Raw genomic sequence first — 20,469 nt, forward strand, 5'->3', positions numbered from 1 at the left:
ACCGCCACCAAAAAAACTGTTAGAACTAATAAACAAATTCAGTAAAGTTGCAGAATACAAAATCAACACACAAAAATCAATTGCATTTCTATACGTTAATAACAAACTCTCAGAAAGGGAAATTAAGAAAACAATCCCATTTAAAATTACACCAAAAAGAATAAAATACCCAGGAATAAATTTAATGAAGGAGATGAAAGACCTATACACTGAAGACTTATTAATGAAAGAAATTCAGGATGACAAAAATAAATGGAAAGATATTCCATGCTCATAGATTGAAAGAATCAGTATTGTTACAATGTCCATACTACTCAAAGCAGTCTACAGATTCACTACAATCCCTGTCAAAATTCCAATGGCATTTTTCACAGAAATAGAATAAACAATCCTAAAATTTATATGGAATCACAAAAGACCCCAAATAGTCAAAGCAATCTTTAGAAAGAAAACACTGGAGGCATCACTGACTTCAAACTATACTAGTGATAAAAAATTACAGTAATCACAGTATAGTTTTGCATAAAAACAGACACACATATATTGAGCAGAATAGCCCAGAAATAAACCCACGCATATATGGTCAATTAATTTACAACAAAGGAGCCAAGAGTATACAGTGGGGAAAGGACAGTCTCCTCAATAAATGTTGGGGAAACTTGACAGTCACATGCAAAAGAATGAAACTGAACCACTACCTTATACCATACACAAAAATTAACTCAAAATGGATTAAAGACTTGACAGAAAAGGAAAACTGCTAGAAGAAAACATAGGTGGTAAGCTCCTTGACATTGATTTTAGGGATGATTATTTTTAAAGCAAAAATAAAGAAGTGGAACTGTATCAAACTAAAAAGCTTTTGCACAGCAAAGAAAACCTTCAATAAAATGAGAAGGCAACTTATTGAATGGGAGAAAATATTTGCAAATCATATATCTGATAAATGTCTCCTTGACATTGATTTTAGGGATGATTATTTTTAAAGCAAAAATAAAGAAGTGGAACTGTATCAAACTAAAAAGCTTTTGCACAGCAAAGAAAACCTTCAATAAAATGAGAAGGCAACTTATTGAATGGGAGAAAATATTTGCAAATCATATATCTGATAAAGGTTTAATATCTAAAACATATAAAGAACTCATAGAACTCAATAGAAAAAAAATCCAATTTAAAAAGGGGCAGAGGATTGAATAGACGTTTTTTTGAGGAAGACACGCAAATCACCAACAGGCACATGAAAAAAATTAGGTACTCATCATCACTAATCATGAGGGAAATGCATATCAAAACCACAGTGAGATATCACCTCACACCTTTTAGGATGGCTATTATCAGAAAGCCAAGAAATAAGTGTTGGTGAGGATGTGGAGAAAAGGGAACCCCTGTGAACTGTTGGTGGGAATGTAAATAGATGCACCCACTTTGGAAAACAGTATGGAGGGACCTCAAAAAATTAAAAATGAACCAGCAATTCCACTTCTGGGTATTTACCTGAAGAAAATAAAAACACTAATTTGAAAAGATATGTGCACCCCCATGTTCATTAGAGCATTATTTACAATAGCCAAGATATGCAGCCAACCTAAGTGTCCATCAATGGATAAATTGATAAAGAAAATGATATGTGTATACACACACACACACACGTATATAAGTGACACGTGTGTATATACACGCACAGGAATATTAATCAGCAATAAAAAAAAATCTTGCCATTTGTGGCAACACTAATGGACCTGAGGACATCATGCTAAGTAAAATATGCCAGAGAAAGATACCATATGGTCTCATTTATATGTGGAATCTAAACAAAACCAACAAAATAGATACAGAGAACAGACTGGCGGTTGTCATAGTCAGGGGGTGGGTAAAATAGTTAAGGGGATCAAAAGGTACAAGCTTCAAGCTATAAAATAAGTAAGTCATGGAGATGTAATATACAGCATGATGACTATAGTTAATAATACAGTATTGCATATTTGGAAGTTAAATAGACCTTAAAAGTTCTCATCAGAAGAAAAAATGTTTTTAGTAACTGTATAGTGAAGGATATTAATTAGACGTATTGTGGTGATCATTTTGAAATATATACAAATATCAAATCATTATGTTGTACTCCTAAAACTAATATAATGTGAATTATAAAAATAATTCAGTTAAAAATTCAGCATCCAATAGAGGAATCAGGCTCCCTGACTTCAGACTATACTACAAAGCTACAGTAATCAAAACAGTATGGTAGTGGCAGAAAAACAGACATATAGATCAATGGAACAGGATAGAAAGCCCAGAAATAAACCCACGCACCTATGGTCAATTAATCTATGACAAAGGAGGCAAGACTATACAATGGAGAAAAGACAGTCTCTACAATAAGTTGTGCTGGGAAAACTGGACAGATACATGTCAAAGAATAAAATTAGAACACTCGCTAACACCACACACACAAAATAAACTCAAAATGGATTAAAGACCTAAATGTAACACTGGATACTATAAAACTGCTAGAGGAAAACATAGGCAGAACACTCTTTGACATAAATCACAGCAATATCTTTTTGGATACACCACCTAGAGTAATGGAAATAAAAACAAAAACAAATGGGACCTAGTTAAACTTAAAGGCATTTGCATAGCAAAGGAAACCATAAACAAAATGAAAAGGCAACCTACAGAATGGGAGAAAATATTTGCAAGTGATGCAACTGACAAGGGATTAATCTCCAAAATATAGGAACAGCTCATACAGCTCAATATCAAAAAAACAACCCAATGAAAAAATGGACAGAAGATCTAAATAGATATTTCTCCAAAGAAGATATACATATGGCCAAAAGGCACATGAAAGGATGCTCAACATCACTAATTATTAGAGAACTGCAAATCAAAACTACAATGAGGTATCACCTCACACTGGTCAGAAAGGCCATCATCAAAAAGTCTACAGATAATAAATACTGGAGAGAGTGGAGAAAGAAGAATCCTCCTACAACTGTCAGTGGGAATGTAAATTGATGCAGCCACTATGGAGAACAGTATGAAGGTTCCTTAAAAAACTAAAAATACAGCTACCATATGATCCTGCAATCCCACTCCTGGCCATATATCCGGAGAAAACCATAGTTGGAAAAGATACATGCACCCCAGTGTTCATTGCAGCACTATTTACAATAGCCAAGACCTGGAAGCAACCTAAATGTCTATTGACAGAGGAATGGATAAAGAAGATGTGGTATATTTATCAATGGAATACTACTTAGCCATAAAAAGGAAGGAAATAATGCCATTTGCAGCAACATGGAGGGACCCAGAGGTTGTCATACTGAGTAAAGTAAGCCAGACAGAGAACAACAAATATCATATGATATTGCTTATATGTGGAATCTAAAAAAAATTATACAAATGAACTTATATACAAAACAGAAATAGATCCTCAGACATAGAAAAGAAACTTATGGTTACCAAAGGGGAAAGAGGGGGCAGGGATAAATTAGGAGTTTGAGATTAACATAAACACATACTATATATAGAATAGATAACCAACAAGGACCTACTGTATAGCACAGGGGACTATACTCAATATTTTGTAATAACCTGTAAAGGAAAATAATCTGAAAAATATGTATAACTGAATCACTTTGCTGTACACCTGAAACTAAATCAACTATACTTCCATTAAAAAAAAATTCAGCATCCAAAGCTCTATTCCAGACTCACTAGATGAGAATTTGCATTTTTAACAAGATCCATAGGTGATTCACATTAAAGCTTGAGACAAACTTGCCTAGAGAGTTCTAGAAGAAAGAAGAAGGGGGTGAAGAGTGTTAGAGAGGAAGGAAGGAGGAAAGACCTATTTTTCTGTCTTTTAGGAAAAATAATCACTCAGCATGATCAGTGTGCACGTATATGCCCTTGAGTGACCTCAGTGATACAATGCAGAAACATCTCCCACGTGTAGCCAGATCTGTTCCCAATTGTAATTTCACAAACTGCCAATAAGCCTTGAGGGCCTAGAAGCAGAGCTGCCTTGGGCGGAATGAGAGCTATCAGAAGTGGGCTTTTCCAGGTAGGAGAAAGATGATATCCCCCAGGCATGGGAGCAAGGGGGAGCTCATGCCTCTTTGATTAAGAAGCACATGTATTAGGTCACTGGAAATAAGGGGGGGTTGGTAGAGGCCCCAAAAAGGAGCCCCCGGCTGAGCACTGATTTGCCAGTGTTGAGCATTATTCCCAGGCTCACCTGGGACACAATGGCTTATAAGTTGCAAATGAATTCTGTGGCCACATTTTCCCCAAATAACGTTTCATCTTCATTAGAGATGACCACAGTGTATTAACTTAACAGGATGTTCCAAGTGATTGTTTTCCAAATAACACACTTCAGGGTTGGGATGAGGGAACATGAATGCAGTAATGTGTAGATACCAGTTCCAATAAGTTCCAGTTGCCAACTGCCTCCAAGCATTCAGTCACACTATTTCATAGAGTTACACAAATAATTTTGAGCTGTGTGGTTGCTTTGGCATGTCCTCACAGCCAAGCTTAATGGTATGTTTCAGATACTGACCATTCGGAAATTATGCCTGACCAATCAAAACAGTTATCCTACCAATTAGCACGGGCCTCTGACAAACCACAACAGTTGTTCCTACATAGTTGGTAGGTACCAGCTGATTATCAGTCCTGGCAGGCAGCTCTTAGATGCTCAGTAGGTCTCCAGTAAGTTTTGAACCCAGACTTTAGGAAAAACAAGAGTATATACAATTATATCATTTCCCTCAAGCACCACACCAGATTTTTTTTTTTGGTGCCAACAACATTCTAAAACCCAGAAGGAGTCAGATGATGAATAGGACAACTATGCTTTGTCTAAATAGAGGCCCTATCTACCTTCACTGGGCAAAACCTAGGCCTCTAATTATAAATGGGAGTTCCTGACTTGTGCTCAGTCCCACCTGGCCCAGAAATGATGACAGCCCTGCACACTGCACCCTTGGCTGCTTCTGTCATGGGCTGGTGTGTGTCACTGCTCAGGTTTGCTCTTCCTAAAGAAGAACCTTCAGTTTGTGTTGGTCTTTCCTTTCAGTTATAACTAAAACATAAAATTTCCTCTCCAAATGGAGAGTTTCTGTTGTTCCTCCCTCTGTCCAGCTGAGCCATTTCTTCTCTCTCTTGAGCTAAACTGGGACTTTTTTGGTTAACCTCCAACAGGGAATTGAGAGAAAGGAGTTGCTGGTAGCAGCTAGGCTTCAACTCTTCTTGGCCTGGAACAATGGTTCTCTACCCTGACTGCACATTAGAATCATTTGGGGGGCTTCTAAAACATGCCCATGTTTAGATTCCTCTCCTGAGCAATTGACTTAGAGTCACTGGAGAGATTTCTTTAAAAGACCAGTGTCTAGCAAAGACACCACCAAAAAGGAAAATTACAGGCCAATATCTTTGATGAATATAGATGCAAAAATTCTCAACAAAATATTAGCAAACTGAATCCAGCAACACATAAAAAATATCGTAACACCATGACCAAGTGGGATACATCCCAAGTTCACAAGGATGGTTCAGCATATGAAATCAATCAATGTGATAACACCACATAAACAAAAGACAAAAAACACATGATCATCACAATAGATGCAGAAAAAGCATTTGACAAAATTCAACACCCAAAAAACTCTTACCATAGTGGGTATAGAGTGAACATATCTCCAGATAATAAAAGCTATTTATGACAAACCCACAGACAATATGATACTCTATGGTGAAAAGCTGAAAGCCTTCCTGCCAAAATCTGGAACAAGACAAGGATGCCCACTCTCACTTCTTCTATTCAACATAGTATTGGAAGTCCTAGCCACAGCAATCAGACAAGAAAAAGAAATAAAAGGTATTCAAATTGGGGGAACTTCCCTGACAGTCCAGTGGTTAAGACTTCACCTTCCAACGCAGCGGGTGCAGGTTTGATACCTGGTCAGGAAGCTAAGATCCCATGTGCCTCATGGCCAAAGAACCGAAACATAAAACAGAAGCAATATTTTAACAAAATTCAATAAAGACTTTAAAAATGGTCCACATCAAAAGAAATCTTAAAAATAAAAAGGTATCCGAATTGGAAGGGAAGAGCTAAAACTGTCATTATATGCAGATGATATGATACTATATATAGAAAACCCTAAAGGCTCCATACAAAAGCTACTAGAACTGATAAATCCAGCAAGGTAGCAGGATACAAGATTCACATACAGAAATCTGTTGCATTTCTTTACACCAACAACAAAATATCAAAGGGAATGTAAAAGAAACAATACCTTTTAAAATCGCAACCCCCAGAAGAAAATACTTAGGAATAAACCTCACCAAGGAGGTGAAAGACTTATTCGCTGAGACCTATAAAACATTAATAAAGGAAATTAAAGATGACTCAAAGAAATGGAAAGATATCCCATGCTCTTGTATTGGAAGAATTAATATTGTTAAAATGGCCATACTACCCAAAGCCATCTACAGATTTAATGAGATCCATATCAAATTACTCATGACATAGTTCACAGAACTAGGACAGATAATCCTAAAATTTACATAGTACCCTAAAAGACCTAGAATTGCCAAGGCAATTCTGAAGATAAAGAACAAAGCAGGAGGCAAAACCCTCCCAGACTTCAGACAATACCACAAAGCTACAGTAATCAAAACAGCATGGTATTGGCACAAAAACAGTGGATCAATGGAACAGAATAGAGAGCCCAGAAATAAGCCCACACACCTAAGGTCAGTTTATCTTCGACAAAGGAGGCAAGAATATAGAATGGGAAAAAGACAGTCTCTTTCAGCAAGTGGTGCTGGGAAAGTTGGACAGCTGCATGTAAATGGATGGAGTTAAAACACACCCTCTCACCATACACAAAAACAAACACAAAATGGCTTAAAGATTTAAAACATAAGACACGATGCCATAAAACTCCTAGAAGAGAACATAGGCAAAACATTCTCTGACATAAATTGTACAAATGTTTTCTTAGTTCCGTCTCCCAAGGCAATAGAAATAAATACAAAAATAAACAAATGGGACCTAATCAAACTCACAAGCTTTTGCACAACAAAGTAAACCATAAACAAGACGAAAAAACCCTACAGAATGGGAGAAAATATTCACAAACACTGCGACCAACAAGGGCTTAATTTCCAAAATATACAAACAGCTCATACAACTCAACAACAAAAAACAAACAACCCAATCCAAAAAATGGGCAGAAGACCTAAATAGACCTCTCTCCAAAGAAGAAATATGGATGGCCAATAGGCACATGAAAAGATGCTCAACATCACTAAATATTAGAGAAATGCAAATAAAAACTACAGTGAGGTGCCACCTCACACCAGTCAGAATGGCCATCATTAAAAAGTCTACAAGTAACAAATGCTGGAGAGGGTGTGGAGAAAAGGGAACCCTCTTACACTGTTGGTGGGAATGTAAATTGCTACAGCCGCTATGGAAAACAGTCTGGAGGTTCCTAAAAAACTAAAAATAGAGCTACAATATGCTCTAGAAATCCCAGTCCTGGGCACATATTCAGAGAAAACAATACATGCACCCCAATGTTCACTGCAGCACTATTTACAACAGCTAGGACATGGATGCAACCTAGATGGCCATCAAGGGATGAATGGATAAAGAAGATGTGGTACATATATACAATGGAATATTACTCAGCCATAAAAAAGAAAGAATGCCATTTGCAGCAACATGGATGGACCTAGAGATTGTCATACTGAGTGAAGTAAGACAGAGAAAGACAAATATATGATATCACTTATTTGTGGAATCTAAAACAATGGTATAAATGAACTTGTATGCAGAACAGAAATGGAGTCACAGATGTGGAGAACAAACTTGTGGTTACCAGGAGGAAAGGAGGGGGAGGGATAGATTGGGAGATTGGGATTGACATATAGATGCTACTATATATAAAGTAGATAACTAATAAGAACCTACTGTATAGCATAGGGAACTCTACTCAATACTATCTAATGAGCTATATGGGAAAAGAATCTGAAAAAGAATGGATATATGTATATGTGTAGCTGATTCACTTTGCTGTAGAGCAGAAACTGATAAAACATTGTGAATCAACTATACTCCAGTAAAAATTAATTTTAAAAAACGCCAAAAGACACATGCACCCCAATGTTCATTGCAGCACTATTCACAATAGCCAAGACATGGAAACAACCCTAATGTCCATTGACAGATGAATGGATAAAGAAAATGTGGTGCATATATACAATGGAATACTACTGAGCCATAAAAAACAATGAAATAATGCCATTTGCAGCAACATGGATGCAGCTAGAGATTATCATACTGAGTGAAGTAAGTCAGAAGGAGACAAATATCATACGATATCGCTTATATATGGAATCTAAAAAAATGATAGAAATGAACTTATTTATAAAACAGAAAGACTCACAGACTTGAAAAACAAACTTATGGCTAACAAAGGGTTAAGAAGGGGGAGGGATAAATTTGGAATTAACAGATACAGACTACTATATATATGAAATAAATGGTCCCTATATAAATGACAGGGACCTACTGTATAGCACAGGGAACTCAACTCAATATCTTATAGTAACCTATAATAGAAAAGAATCTGAAAAAGAATAAATATATATGCACAACTGAATCACTTTGCTGTACACCTGAAACATTGTAAATCAACTCTACTTCAATAAAAAATAAAAATTAAAAAAGAAAAAGCCCTCTCACCTGGCCCCAGCTGGAGAAGGCCCACTCCACACATAGCTGTTGGTTACAGGCCTGGGTGTCGACTGGCCGTTTGGCAAGCTGTGTGCACATGTCATTGGACACAGGAGTGGAGATCCCAGAGGCTTTCAGCTTCTGGCAGGTCACTCGGCGGGTCTGGACGCCTCCCCCACAGCTCCGGGTACAGGCGGACCAGGAGGTCACCATCCACCTGGAAAGAGGAAGAAGAGTCAGGGCAAAGGGTCAAGACTTGAGGAGGGGGACGATGCCATACACTCTCAGAAAAGGAGCCCCATGCATCTTCCTCCTCTCACCACACAGCAGCTAATTGCAGGGCCATGTCTCTTTTCACAGTATATGCTTGGGGTGGTAGGCTGAAAATCCCCACCCCTCCCCACCGAGATATCTATATCAAATCCCTGGAACTTGTGAATGCTACCTTATTTGGACAAAGGGTGTTTACAGATATAATTAAAGATTTTGAGATGAGGTTGTCCTGCATTATCTGGGTAGGCATTAAATACCATCACATACCCTTATAAGAGAAAGGCAGAGGGAGATTGGACATAGAAAAGGAGAAGACAGTGTGACCACAGGGGCAGAGGTTGGACTGATGTGGCCACAAGCCAAGGGACACCGGGAGCCACCAGAAGCTGCAAGGGCTGAGGAACTGATTCTCTCCCAGCGCTTTATGGAGGGGGTACAGCCCTGCTGACACCTTGATTTTGGACTTCTGGCCTCCACAACTGTAGGAGAATAGATTTCTCTTGTTTTAAGCAACGATGTTTGTGGTAATTTGCTGTGGCAGCCACAGGAAACAAATACCCTTTGGAAATTGACTAAAAAGGCGCAATGTGAAAGAGTTTTCTGAAGATCAGTTGCCTTTTCTTAACATTGGCCCCAAAAGCCGTGAGCTTGCAGATGACACATTCTGGGAAGACAGTCCTTTAGCTGGTTACGCTGCATTGCAGTTCTGGTACTTCCTAATGGCATCCAAGTGTGGGGCAGAGAAGGGACAGTTTCCCAGGGAAGTCAGATCCAAACCTGGGTCGCCCCCTGACCCTGGAGATGGTCTGGGTCTCGGTTAAGCCAAGTTCTGTCTGCTTGTACTCTGTTTTTTCTACGTCGCCTTAACCCATGTCTCATTTGATTTTGTTTAATCCCTCAGAAACCTACGAAGTTCCTTCCAGCTTTCTGGAGCAATTCCCACGCCCATGAGTCACAGTCCATAGGTCTTACATCTCTTAGAGGGCTGCATACGTGGTGACAGTAGTCGTTCTCAGGATGTTAGCTTCTAACTGCAATTCGGGCCCTCAGAAGTGAGACTGACCAGGACTGAGACAAATGGCTTTCCTCATAAAGCCAAGCTGTAAGCTGGGAAACACTCTGAAATCCTTGGTCTGTATACAAAGGTGGAGGGGTTCTCTTTGGATGTTTGTACCCTGGGCTAATTCTCAAAGAAGAGGGGAAGGGGGTGCAGTTTGGGGAAAAGAGTGAGAAAAAAATTTGGTGCTTTCCAGCCATTTAGTTCCATCTAGAGAAAACATTTTGTTTTACTGCCTGAGAAAAAAATTTTTCTAAATGAAGTGGCTGAAACAGCTACCTGGGTCAAAGCGGGACTTCGCAGCGTTATTCAGAAAGCCTACGAGGGCCACACTTGTTTGTGTGGAGAGAAGGGGGCTGACGCGCCCAGGAAGCCTGGTGGGGAAACCAAGCAAAGGTGAGCCTGTGGCCACTTCCTGGTCTAGTGGTGCCACATCTGGCTTTCAGGAGAGGTAAGTAGCAGGGACAGGGAGCAAATTCCTCCTGAATCTGGATCTGTGACTTATTTAATTTGGTGGAACTCCTCTGCTCCATTAGCCCTGGAGAGAGATGACTGCGTGCAGATTTCCATCTCGCCGGAGCAGAGCCACTTAGGAAACAAGCAGACGGTGTTTTAAAGCCCCTGGGGGCACTGAAACCCAAGCAGACCCAGCCATTGTTTCATCTGCAGAAGTAAATAAGGCTGATTGACTCTGACCATCACCACAGCAAATCAAAAAGTCCCTGGCATGTGCAAGACCTCCTCTTCATTTCACACAGCTTGGCAAGGGCAGTCTTCCAGCCTCTCGTATCCCTGGTGAATGTCAGGCCTGCCTTTCAATCAACTTTTATTTCCAAATATCCATTTCAGCAATTTTTCAGGAGTTGGGGTGGGGGCTTTGAGAAAAGAGAGAGGTACGGGCTATGTTACAGTTCAGGAAGGGTATAAAAGGACATTAATCATTCCCGTGGAAACCTTCCCCTCAGCAAGTCAAACTGCTGATATTAACAAGTGTGTTTCATATTTCATTGAGGCTGTCCTGGTTTCAGCTGCTTCTTACAAAACACGAAGCAGTTGCCTAAGTAGTGGATGAACGTCCCACAGATAGGTAGTAAAGGGGCATTTCAGGACCCAGCCAAGTCTCCCCGGGCTCTGGGCACCATGCTGGTGCCAACTCCAAGCCCATCCATTATCCCTTTAGCTGCTGCCTGACACTGGGTGGCAGGGGAAGGGTACTGCTCGGTGGGACTCACAGCTTCTCAAAGCTCAAGGCAGATGGAAGAGGCAGAGACTGTGGGTGTCATTCTGAGCTACATAAGGGACCCAAATGCAGAGAATGTATAGTTGGCCCTTGAACAACACGGGTATGAACTGCACAGATCCACTTATACTGGGATTTCTTTCACGAAATACCTACTACAGTACTACACCATCCGTTGTTGTGAAATTGCAGATATGGAGAGCCGACTAGCAAGTTATAGGTGGATTTCTGACTGCTCGGGGTCGGCGCCCCTAACCTCTGCATTGCTCAAAGGTCAACTGTAAACCCAAAGTTGAAGCAACTATGGGAAATGGAAATTTATGTCAACTGTAGCACGATGCAGCCCTTTGTAGAAGAGAGGATAATGTTTCCTTAACTAAATTGGAGTACTGATGAGCACAGGTATTTACAGCTAGAAGAAAGGGGAGGAGTTGGGGTATAGGCCAATAGTCACTATCCCCTAAACACTTCAACTGCAAACATGTTTCTTTTCTCACAAACCAACCACAGAGCCAGCTTCTTACTGCAGTGTGGGAGCTTCTCTCTTGCCAGGGCCTGGGATGCTCCTGGACCCTGAACAGACCCTATCAGGCCCTTGGGAAGCCTGGGCAGCCTTTAGCTGGCTGAATAGTGAGGGAAGAAACAGCGAAGGGAGGAGGCTTATCCTGAGGGATGTTTTCTGTGCAGTGGAGAGGCTGGCGGGCCCGGGCCTACAGGAAAGGACGTCAGGTCCCGTCACCTGCACTTAACGTAGCTCTCTCAGTGCTAGACAAGGGCTGGCTATGAACTTGACTAAAAGTCCAGGCCCATCCTCGGGAGTGGGCGGCCTGAGCCAGCATCCGGCACACTCACCGGGAAGGGCAGTCTCTCCGGTTGCAGGCGATGGGCTGCACAGCAGGGCGCACCTTCCCTGCACAGTGGGTGGGGTTGACCTCCGTGCTGTTCAGGAGACACCTCAGGCGGGGCTGCTGAACCCCTCTGTTACCACAGGAGGCTGAGCAGGTCGCCAGTCTGTCCACAGACCACCAGTAATCTATCACAGAAGGAGGATCAGAGGTGAAAAGAAGATAGCATCAATGCCCATGTTATTCGTTCAGAGCGGTGGGGTGGGGTGTGGTAGGAATGAGATGCTGTTATGAAGGAGGCTCTGCCCTGCGGTAGGCTCCACTTCCCACCGACCTAGGCAAGTCACGTGGCCTCCAGGGGCCTCCGCTGGCTTATCCGAAAAGTGAGTACAGTAGCCCTTATCTTGTCATGCTACTGTGAGGACTGGATGTAAACAAAGTACAGGGCCTAGCCCAGTGCCTGGCACATAGAACTTCATCAGTGGCTGTAGCTCTCGTATGTTTTAACCTACTTCCTAAAGTACTCTTTCCTTCCATTAGTTTACCAGCAAGTGACTTTATTTTTCAACAAAGAGATAGAAAAATATCAGAGGTACTTAACAACCATATTTAAAAGTCTATACTGGAGTTGGACTTTGTATATGTTACAGAAAAACAGCCTATCCAGAGAGGCTCACTTTTCACGATGACGTCGGTCAGGAAGGCCATTTCTTTGGATTTTCTGTTTGGGGGTCTGGGACTGACTGGTAGGAAAGCTGTTAAAAATAACTGGGCTGGGGCTCCCCTGGTGGCGCAGTGGTTGAGAGTCCCCCTGCCGATGCAGGGGACGCGGGTTCGTGCCCTGGTCCGGGAAGATCCCACATGCCGCGGAGCGGCTGGGCCCAGGAGCCATGGCCGCTGAGCCTGTGTGTCCGGAGCCTGTGCTCCGCGACGGGAGAGGCCACAACAGTGAGAGGCCCGCGTACCGGGAAAAAAAAAAAAACTGGGCTGGTAAATTTTGAGTGCTTATTTGCACTCAGAAGATTTGTGTGCTACAAATCTTGCAGATAGGCACTGCCTTCTGGTTTTCAGCAGAGAGTGCCCGGCTGGCAAGAAAACGCAACGTTGACTTTCCTGTGTGGAAAGTGAGATGGCAGTGGAGGCCTCAGGAAAATCTCCCCCCTTATGTGCTATTCTGGGATAGAATCTCTGTCCCTTCCCACGGAAACCTCCATTTTAGGATACGTGCAGTAGAATTTTGCTTTCCCTACAAGTATCACACATAGGCCACAGGTAGAACCAGTCTATGGAAAACTCAAAAGCCTTATGTAGTTTCTATAACAAGGCCAGTTTGGGCTCCCTTCCCACTGTTTTGGGCTCATTCACAACCCTTTCTTGGGGCCGTGAATGCCAGGCCCCACCCAAGGGCTCTCTGACCTGCCCAGGTGCCTGGAAGGTGAATGCATGAGCCATGCAGACTCCTCAGTCTGCTCGTGGACAGGCCACAGAGAAGGTGCCAGGAAGGCACTTGGCGTGTGACTGCAGCTGGAGACTTCTGGATGATCAGCGGTCCTGGCACCAGCCCTGGTTCTCCGAGGCAGAGGCAGTAACCACGTAGTTCACATCAAGAGGTAATTTTAAACCAGCTCAACAGAGAAAACTTGTATTTTCTTAGTAGGCAACTTTGCGAGTGTGTGTGTACGCTCTCTACTAGTTAAACCAGCACAAAGGGAACACATTTGCTTTGCTATATGGCGATATCTCCTTGGTCCTGAGCAGCAGTAACATGATGAGCAGAAGGGCGCATCTATGAAAGCAGCACTGACTTTTCTGGGTTCTGCTGAGATGGGGGTGGGTGGCTTTTCTGAAGAACCTCACCATATGGCAACACGGTTGGGCTTCCATTTGCATGTTCTAAGAACCACTGGAGATCAGAAATCACTTTGTTCTGCTGAAGAATTAGATTTCCAAGTAGACTCTCTTCTTCAAGAAACAAGCCTGGCACCCAACGCCTGAAGGGTTTCTTACCTTGGATCACTAAAGAGGCCTTCTGGACGAGCATTCCCGCCTCATTCTGAGCAAGGCAGCTGAATTCCCCTTGAGACCCGCCACTAAGATTTGCAACTCGGAGAATCCGTCCGGCTGCCAAGATATGATGCGTCAGTCCTGTGGTATTGGCAACTGGCTGGTCACCGTGGAACCAGGTGATATTGGGAGTAGGGTGGCCTTTGATGGGGCAGCCTAGAAGGAGAGGTGAGGAGAGGTAAGCTATGGATAAAGCCAATAAGGACACATTCCTGATGAGCTGTTTGATTGTTTCCATGGGTTTTGAGGCCATACATTTGATGTGGCTTCCCCATGGCATTTTTCTTATGTTTCCCATTCCCAAGCAAATGGGAGATGTTTTTATTCTCTGGATGCTTGGAGGGTGACTGTTACTCATTCAATTAAAGTAAAAATTCCTGGGGAACACAAAGTACCTATTTTTGTCTATGTCCCTGTAATAACTTAAAAAAAAAATGAAGCAATTAAGATTAACTCATTGGACATTTTCTCAAGTTAATTAGTTCCTATGCCAGTTTTATACTGAAAGAAATCACTTCTTCAAATGCAATGAGTTGGGGGAAAAAAAAACCCCACGTACTATATAGTAATAGTTAGGAATCAAACTTTAATTGGTAAATGTCTAACGTCTGCCTCCATTTTACTCTGTGATTTTCAAGCCAAAAATTTTCAACAGAGACTAGGAAAACAATTTTAAACACTGATCTCATTTCTCTATAGGTCAAGAACCTTGGCCTTCTGACAGCTCTTCTGACAATCAAGCCTGCACTGGACATGTACAATGTTATACTTATTACATAGTCATTGAGCCTATTTTGATACATTAAAATTCCAAAATACTAAACTGAGATACGGTGTCTACTCAAGCCTTTGTAGCACAGAATTAGTAAAATAAACTGATTACAATTGTGAGAGAAAACTCATTACCTCTAAATTCGTACTTGTTGAATTTGCTGTTGTGACCCCAGAAACTTAGCTTCCAGGGGAGATTTATTTGGAGGTTTAAAATGCAAGATAAATCATTCAAAATTAAAGATAGTGGAGGTTTTCTATCAGTTCAGTTAAAAAAATATCTATTTGGTGCCTAGTGTTCTGGGGACAGTAAAGCTAGTTAAGATTATCTTCTCTCTTGCAAGGAGATCCCAGCTGGTATGGGATGCAAAAAAGCACACTAATAAAACTGAGATATAAGGCAGAAGATGAGATCAGCGAGACACATAGATGGTCACAGATGGATGTGTGTGCGTATGGATCTGTACAGAGAATGGATTTTCTAACGTTGTTCTGTGTTCTGGGGGCAGCGCTGTTAGAATTTTTATAGTATGGCAGCGTTAACACAGGAAAGGTCTTTAAGAGATGATTTAGCTTACTGCCAGAGGAGAAAACTGAGGCCCAGAGATGTTAAGAGACCTTCCCAAGATCAAGGGGGGCAGATCTTCTATCTGAGTCACTGTCTTGTGCTCTTTCCCCCATACCTACTGCTTGTCCGGTTAGACGCCAACAATTTACTTAGGCATCTTGATACCTCCTTCCTTTGTCTGCGTACTCCCTTCATTCCCTTGCCTTTTTACATTTTCACTGTGGTTGTATAGGTTGAAGAGGTGGGAACAGACTACTTTGAAGAAGGGCCCTGGAAAAACAATGCTAAAGTTGACCCTCAAAATTTCAGTATGGAATATCCTGTCACGGGACCCAATTTTTCACTCCTCGCCCTGTGGACTCACTCTGCCTTGTAACTTTACAAGGGCCGCCCCATGATGGGCGGGCTTTACTTCCCCACCTCCTTACTTTAGGTGTGGCCATGTGACTACTCTGGCCACTAACAAACACTAACAATGAACAACCCGAAAAGGAAATTAAGAAAACAGTTCCACTTACATGAGTATCAAAAAGAATAAAATACTTAAGAATAAACTAAACCAAGGAGGGGAAAGACTTGCACACTGAAAACTATAAAACATTGCTAAAAAAAGAAGTTAAAATCATAAATGAATGAAAAGATATCTCACGTTCACGGGTTGGAAGACAATTTTGTTAAGGTGTCAATACTCCCCAAAAGAAACCCAATTCAATCCCTCTCAAAATCCCAATTAAAAAATTGTTTTTGCATAAGTAGAAAAATTCATCTTAAAATTCATATGGAATCTCAAGGGACTCTGAATAGCCAAAACAATCTTGAAAAAGAGCAGCAAAGTTAGAGGTCTCATACTTCCTGGTTTCAAAACTTATTACAAAGTTACAGTAATCAAAACTGTGGAACTGGAATAAAGACAGACATATAGACCAATGGCATAGATAGAGAACGCAGAAATAAGCTCTTATGTATATAGTCAATTTTCAACATGGGTGCCAAGACCATTCAATGTGGAAAGGATAGTCTTTTCAACAGATGGTAATGGGAAAGCTGGATTTCTACATGCAAAGAATGATGTTGGATCCTTACATTAAACCATATACAAAAATTAACTCAAAATGGATTAAGGACCTAAACATAAGAGTTAAAAGTATAAAACTCTCAGAAGAAAACGCAGGGGAAGAGTTTCACAATATTGGATTTGGCAATGATTTCTTGGATATGACACTAAAAGCACAGGTAACAAAAGAAAAAAATTAGATATACTGGACATCATCAAAATTAAAAGCTTTTGTGTATCACAGGACACTAACAACAGAGTGAAAAGGCAGCCCACACAATGGGAGAAAATATTTACAAGTCATAGATGCGATAAGAGATTAATATCCAGAATACAGAAAAATTCCTACAACTCAACAACAAAAAGCACCAACCAACTTAAAGATGAGCAAAACACTCGAATAGACATTTCTCAAAGATATGCAAATGATTAACAAGCACAGGAAAAGATGTTCCACATCACTAATTGTTATAGAAATGCAAAACAGAACCAATGAGATACCACTTTATATCCATTAGGATGGCTATTATTAAAAGAAAAAAAAGAAAAAAATTAACTAGAGTTGGTGAAGATGTGGGAAAATTATAACACTTGTGTATTGTTGGTGGAAATGTAAAATGGTGCAGCAACTGTGGAAAACAATATTGAGGTCCCTAAAAGAAAATTAAACAGTAGAATTACTGTATGATCTAGCAACTCCACTTCTGGCTATATACCCAAAAGATCTGAAAGCAGGACTTGAATAGATATTTGTACACCAATGTTTATGGCAGCATTATTCACAATAGCCAAAAGGTGGAAACAACCCAGAGTTCCATCAATAGATGAATGGATAAACGAAATGTGATAAATATATATGATGACTATTATTCAGCCTTAAAAAGGGAATAAAATTCTGATACATGTGACAACATGGATTAAACTTGACAACGTTAATTTAAGTGAAGGAAGCCAGACACAAAAGGACAAATATTGTATGATTCCCCTTATATGAGATACCTAGAGTAGTCAAATTTGTAGAAGCAGAAAATGGAATAGTAATTACCAGGGGCTGGGGGAAGGAGGGAATGGAGTATTATTATCATTTAATGGTATGAGTTTCAGTTTGGGATGAAACATGGATATGTTCTGGACATGGATAGTGTAAAGTTGTACAACAATGAGAATGTAATTAATGCCACTGAACTGTACACTTAAAAATGGTTAAGATAATAAGTTTCATGTTATGTATATTTTGCCATAATGAAAGAAATGAGGCAAAAGCTGCACTGGGTACCAGTTTCAATCCTAGACCTCAAGAGACCTGGTGAGTTTTTGCTTGTGCTCTTATGCCTTTGCCATCACTGAAGAAGAACATGCCTCGACTGGCCTGATGATCTCAAGGGGAGGATTAGAGAAATGTGGAGAACAGCCAAGTCACTCCAGCCAAACCCAGTTTAGATCAGCTGAACTAAGTAAGAGCAGTAAGAATAAATGATTGATGTTTTAGCCACTGAGTCTTGCCTTCATTTTAATGCAGAACCTCTTTTTTTTCAGGGGTTGGGTGAGGTAGCTAACTGATACATTTAGGGAGTAGGGGCTTCCAGAGCTCCTTGAGCCATGGATCCAAGGCTTCCAGTAGGGTGGAGTTTCTACCTGTATACTGACCCAGCTCTCACCTGACCTGGATCTTCTCAGGTACTCCGAAGGAGCAGGCTCCCCACATGCTTCTGGTGGCAACTAGGCATCTATATGCCATGAGGTCCATGGTGTGTCACTGTACTCCCGTTATGAAGTGGGTGTGAGAATGGCCTTGGGGAGAGGTGTATAGAAATCAGTCCACTGGGGACCTCCAGAGACCAGCAGCACCCACTCCCTCCAGCCCAAAAATGTTGCCTGGAGTCAGACGTGGGCTTCATTTTCTAATAAGAGGCAGGAAAGCTGTACGTTTGTTTAGGCATAGCATGATTTCAAAAGTGAAGCTTGAAACAAGTACAGCTTTTCAGACTTACTGAAACAGACAGATATATGTCTTCCTATCACATCTGCTTTAAAGAAAAAGAGGTGCCATATGCTGTTGAGATGCTGGCTCCATGAATCCTTTCGTTTGGTCAAGTGTGCATGGAGCGCAGTGAGGCTGACTAGATTCCAAATTGAAAACTAAGAACCTTGCTGTTCCCAAGGAAACAGGAGATGCTTGGCCAGAGAATCTCTCATATTTAGCTCTAGTCTTTTTTTCTCAACTCCATTAGGACTGATTGTCTGAGAGACTATTCAGGCAGGAAAAGGAGTGGTAGCAGCTACAGGCTATTTTCTATGGCTGATAAAGTTACTTATCTAGGATCCAGAAATCTTAGCTAAATAAGTAGTACATTTACATAACAATTACATTCAAAATCCTTCCTCTTTCCTGGAATCGGAGGCCAGAGTGAGCAGCCAGGATACCTCTCTTAGCCCATCGGGGTCTTGCATCTTGGATATATTTCCAGGGTCTTCTAGCTTGGTGATCCTAGTTGAGGCATGAGGGCTGCCATGGATATGGTGTTCTTGAAACTCAATTTGAGAAAGACTCTTGAGTAGCAGTGACTAAGACTTTGAGTCTTTGAGAGGCTGCTTCATAGTAATCCCTCTCACTCTGAAACCTATCCGGGTGAAGATCTGTTTTGTAGAAAGTTTTTAAAGGAAAAGCAGTTTTGTTACTTTCAAATGCAGTTACACAGATACATGACTCTCAAGGAGAACTCTAGATTTTGAAAGGGCTCTTTGGCTTCTGTTTTCTAATCTATAAATGAGAGCTTTAGATTTAATCAATACTTTTCAAATTGATGTTCCTTGGGGCCCTAAAGTTTTGCAGAGGTATGAGGGAGGAGGGTGGGGAACCTTGACAGGGAATCTGCATAGATGGGGCTTTGGGGTCTCCATTCCCATTTCACTCATAGCAGAATTACATATCAGGCTTCTGCATAAGAAGATTCTTTTATTGGTAACCAGTGAATTAGATGATTTTTAAGGTGCTTTTAGGTTCCAAGGGTTCTCAGCATCATCTCAAATTCATCATTCTCACCCCTCTTCTTCTCAGATAGGGCAAAGTAGACTTAGTCAATCTATATTGTTTAGGTCAATATGTAGTGAAATTGAATTGTGCCAATGAAGTGCTCCTGGAAGAGAAGTTATATATGGAGGTTATTTAGGATTAAGATAAGCAGAGATAGTAGAAGAGGAGGGCAGTCTAGAAGATACAGTATGAGCAAAGGTGAAAAGATGAAAAACTGGTGATATGTCTTTGAGAAATGACTGGTTGACTTGACTGGAACATGGAGGACATAGATGATGCTGGCATGGTGGGTGAGAGATACAATGGGGAGGATCTTGAAGGCCAGAATCTGGTCTTTTGGGAGCCCCTGCAGGTCTCTGAAGACGAGGGGGTGATCTAGGTTGGCTTTAGAAGAATCGGTAAGGTGGTTCTTTCCAAGATGCACTGGCTTGAGAGAAAGGAGAAGCTAGGATATCAGTTCAGAGGTGACAAGAAGTGAGACATATTTGCAAAAGTAGCTCTGACAGGATATGCGGAGGATGGGGGTAGAGACAAAGAAGAGAAGCTAAAGAGACTGGAACACTAGTGGGATTGTTAACAGAAGTAGGTAAATCAGGAAGAGAAGCTATTCCTTATTTCTACCCCTAGAGATGAATAAGTTTAGTTTTAAGCATATTGACTTTAAAGGTTGTGACAGAACTAAAGGATGGAAAAATCCATTGAGATGATAAAGATAAAAATGGAAGTTAGTTAGCGGTAAGAACTGGAGATAGATTTTGGGAACGAGTCTCATAGATTTATGGAAGGAGTCTTCAATGAAAAG

General features: G+C 41.0%; 1 protein-coding gene across 8 annotated transcripts in view; it reads right to left on the minus strand.

Annotated features, from left to right (window-relative positions):
- ADAMTSL1 (ADAMTS like 1) overlaps positions 1-20,469 on the minus strand; it is a 472,773-nt gene that overhangs the window by 32,310 nt on the left and 419,994 nt on the right. For 7 of the 8 annotated variants that reach the window (XR_016393555.1, XM_089913199.1, XM_089913195.1 and 4 more), the window contains 3 exons: positions 14,184-14,396; positions 12,184-12,364; positions 8,771-8,978 (listed from right to left, as the gene is read on the minus strand). Coding sequence is in view for 7 of the 8 variants with exons in the window: in XM_089913199.1 (XP_089769325.1) it covers positions 8,771-8,978; positions 12,184-12,364; positions 14,184-14,396 (602 nt within the window). In the remaining variant the exon portion in view is untranslated. The other variant, XM_022573784.3, reaches the window with a different exon arrangement.

Source organism: Delphinapterus leucas, chromosome 6, assembly GCF_059928025.1.
Source record: "Delphinapterus leucas isolate spDelLeu-1000000601 "Yukka" chromosome 6, BTC_Dleu_Yukka2, whole genome shotgun sequence".
Taxonomy (NCBI): Eukaryota; Metazoa; Chordata; class Mammalia; order Artiodactyla; family Monodontidae; genus Delphinapterus; species Delphinapterus leucas.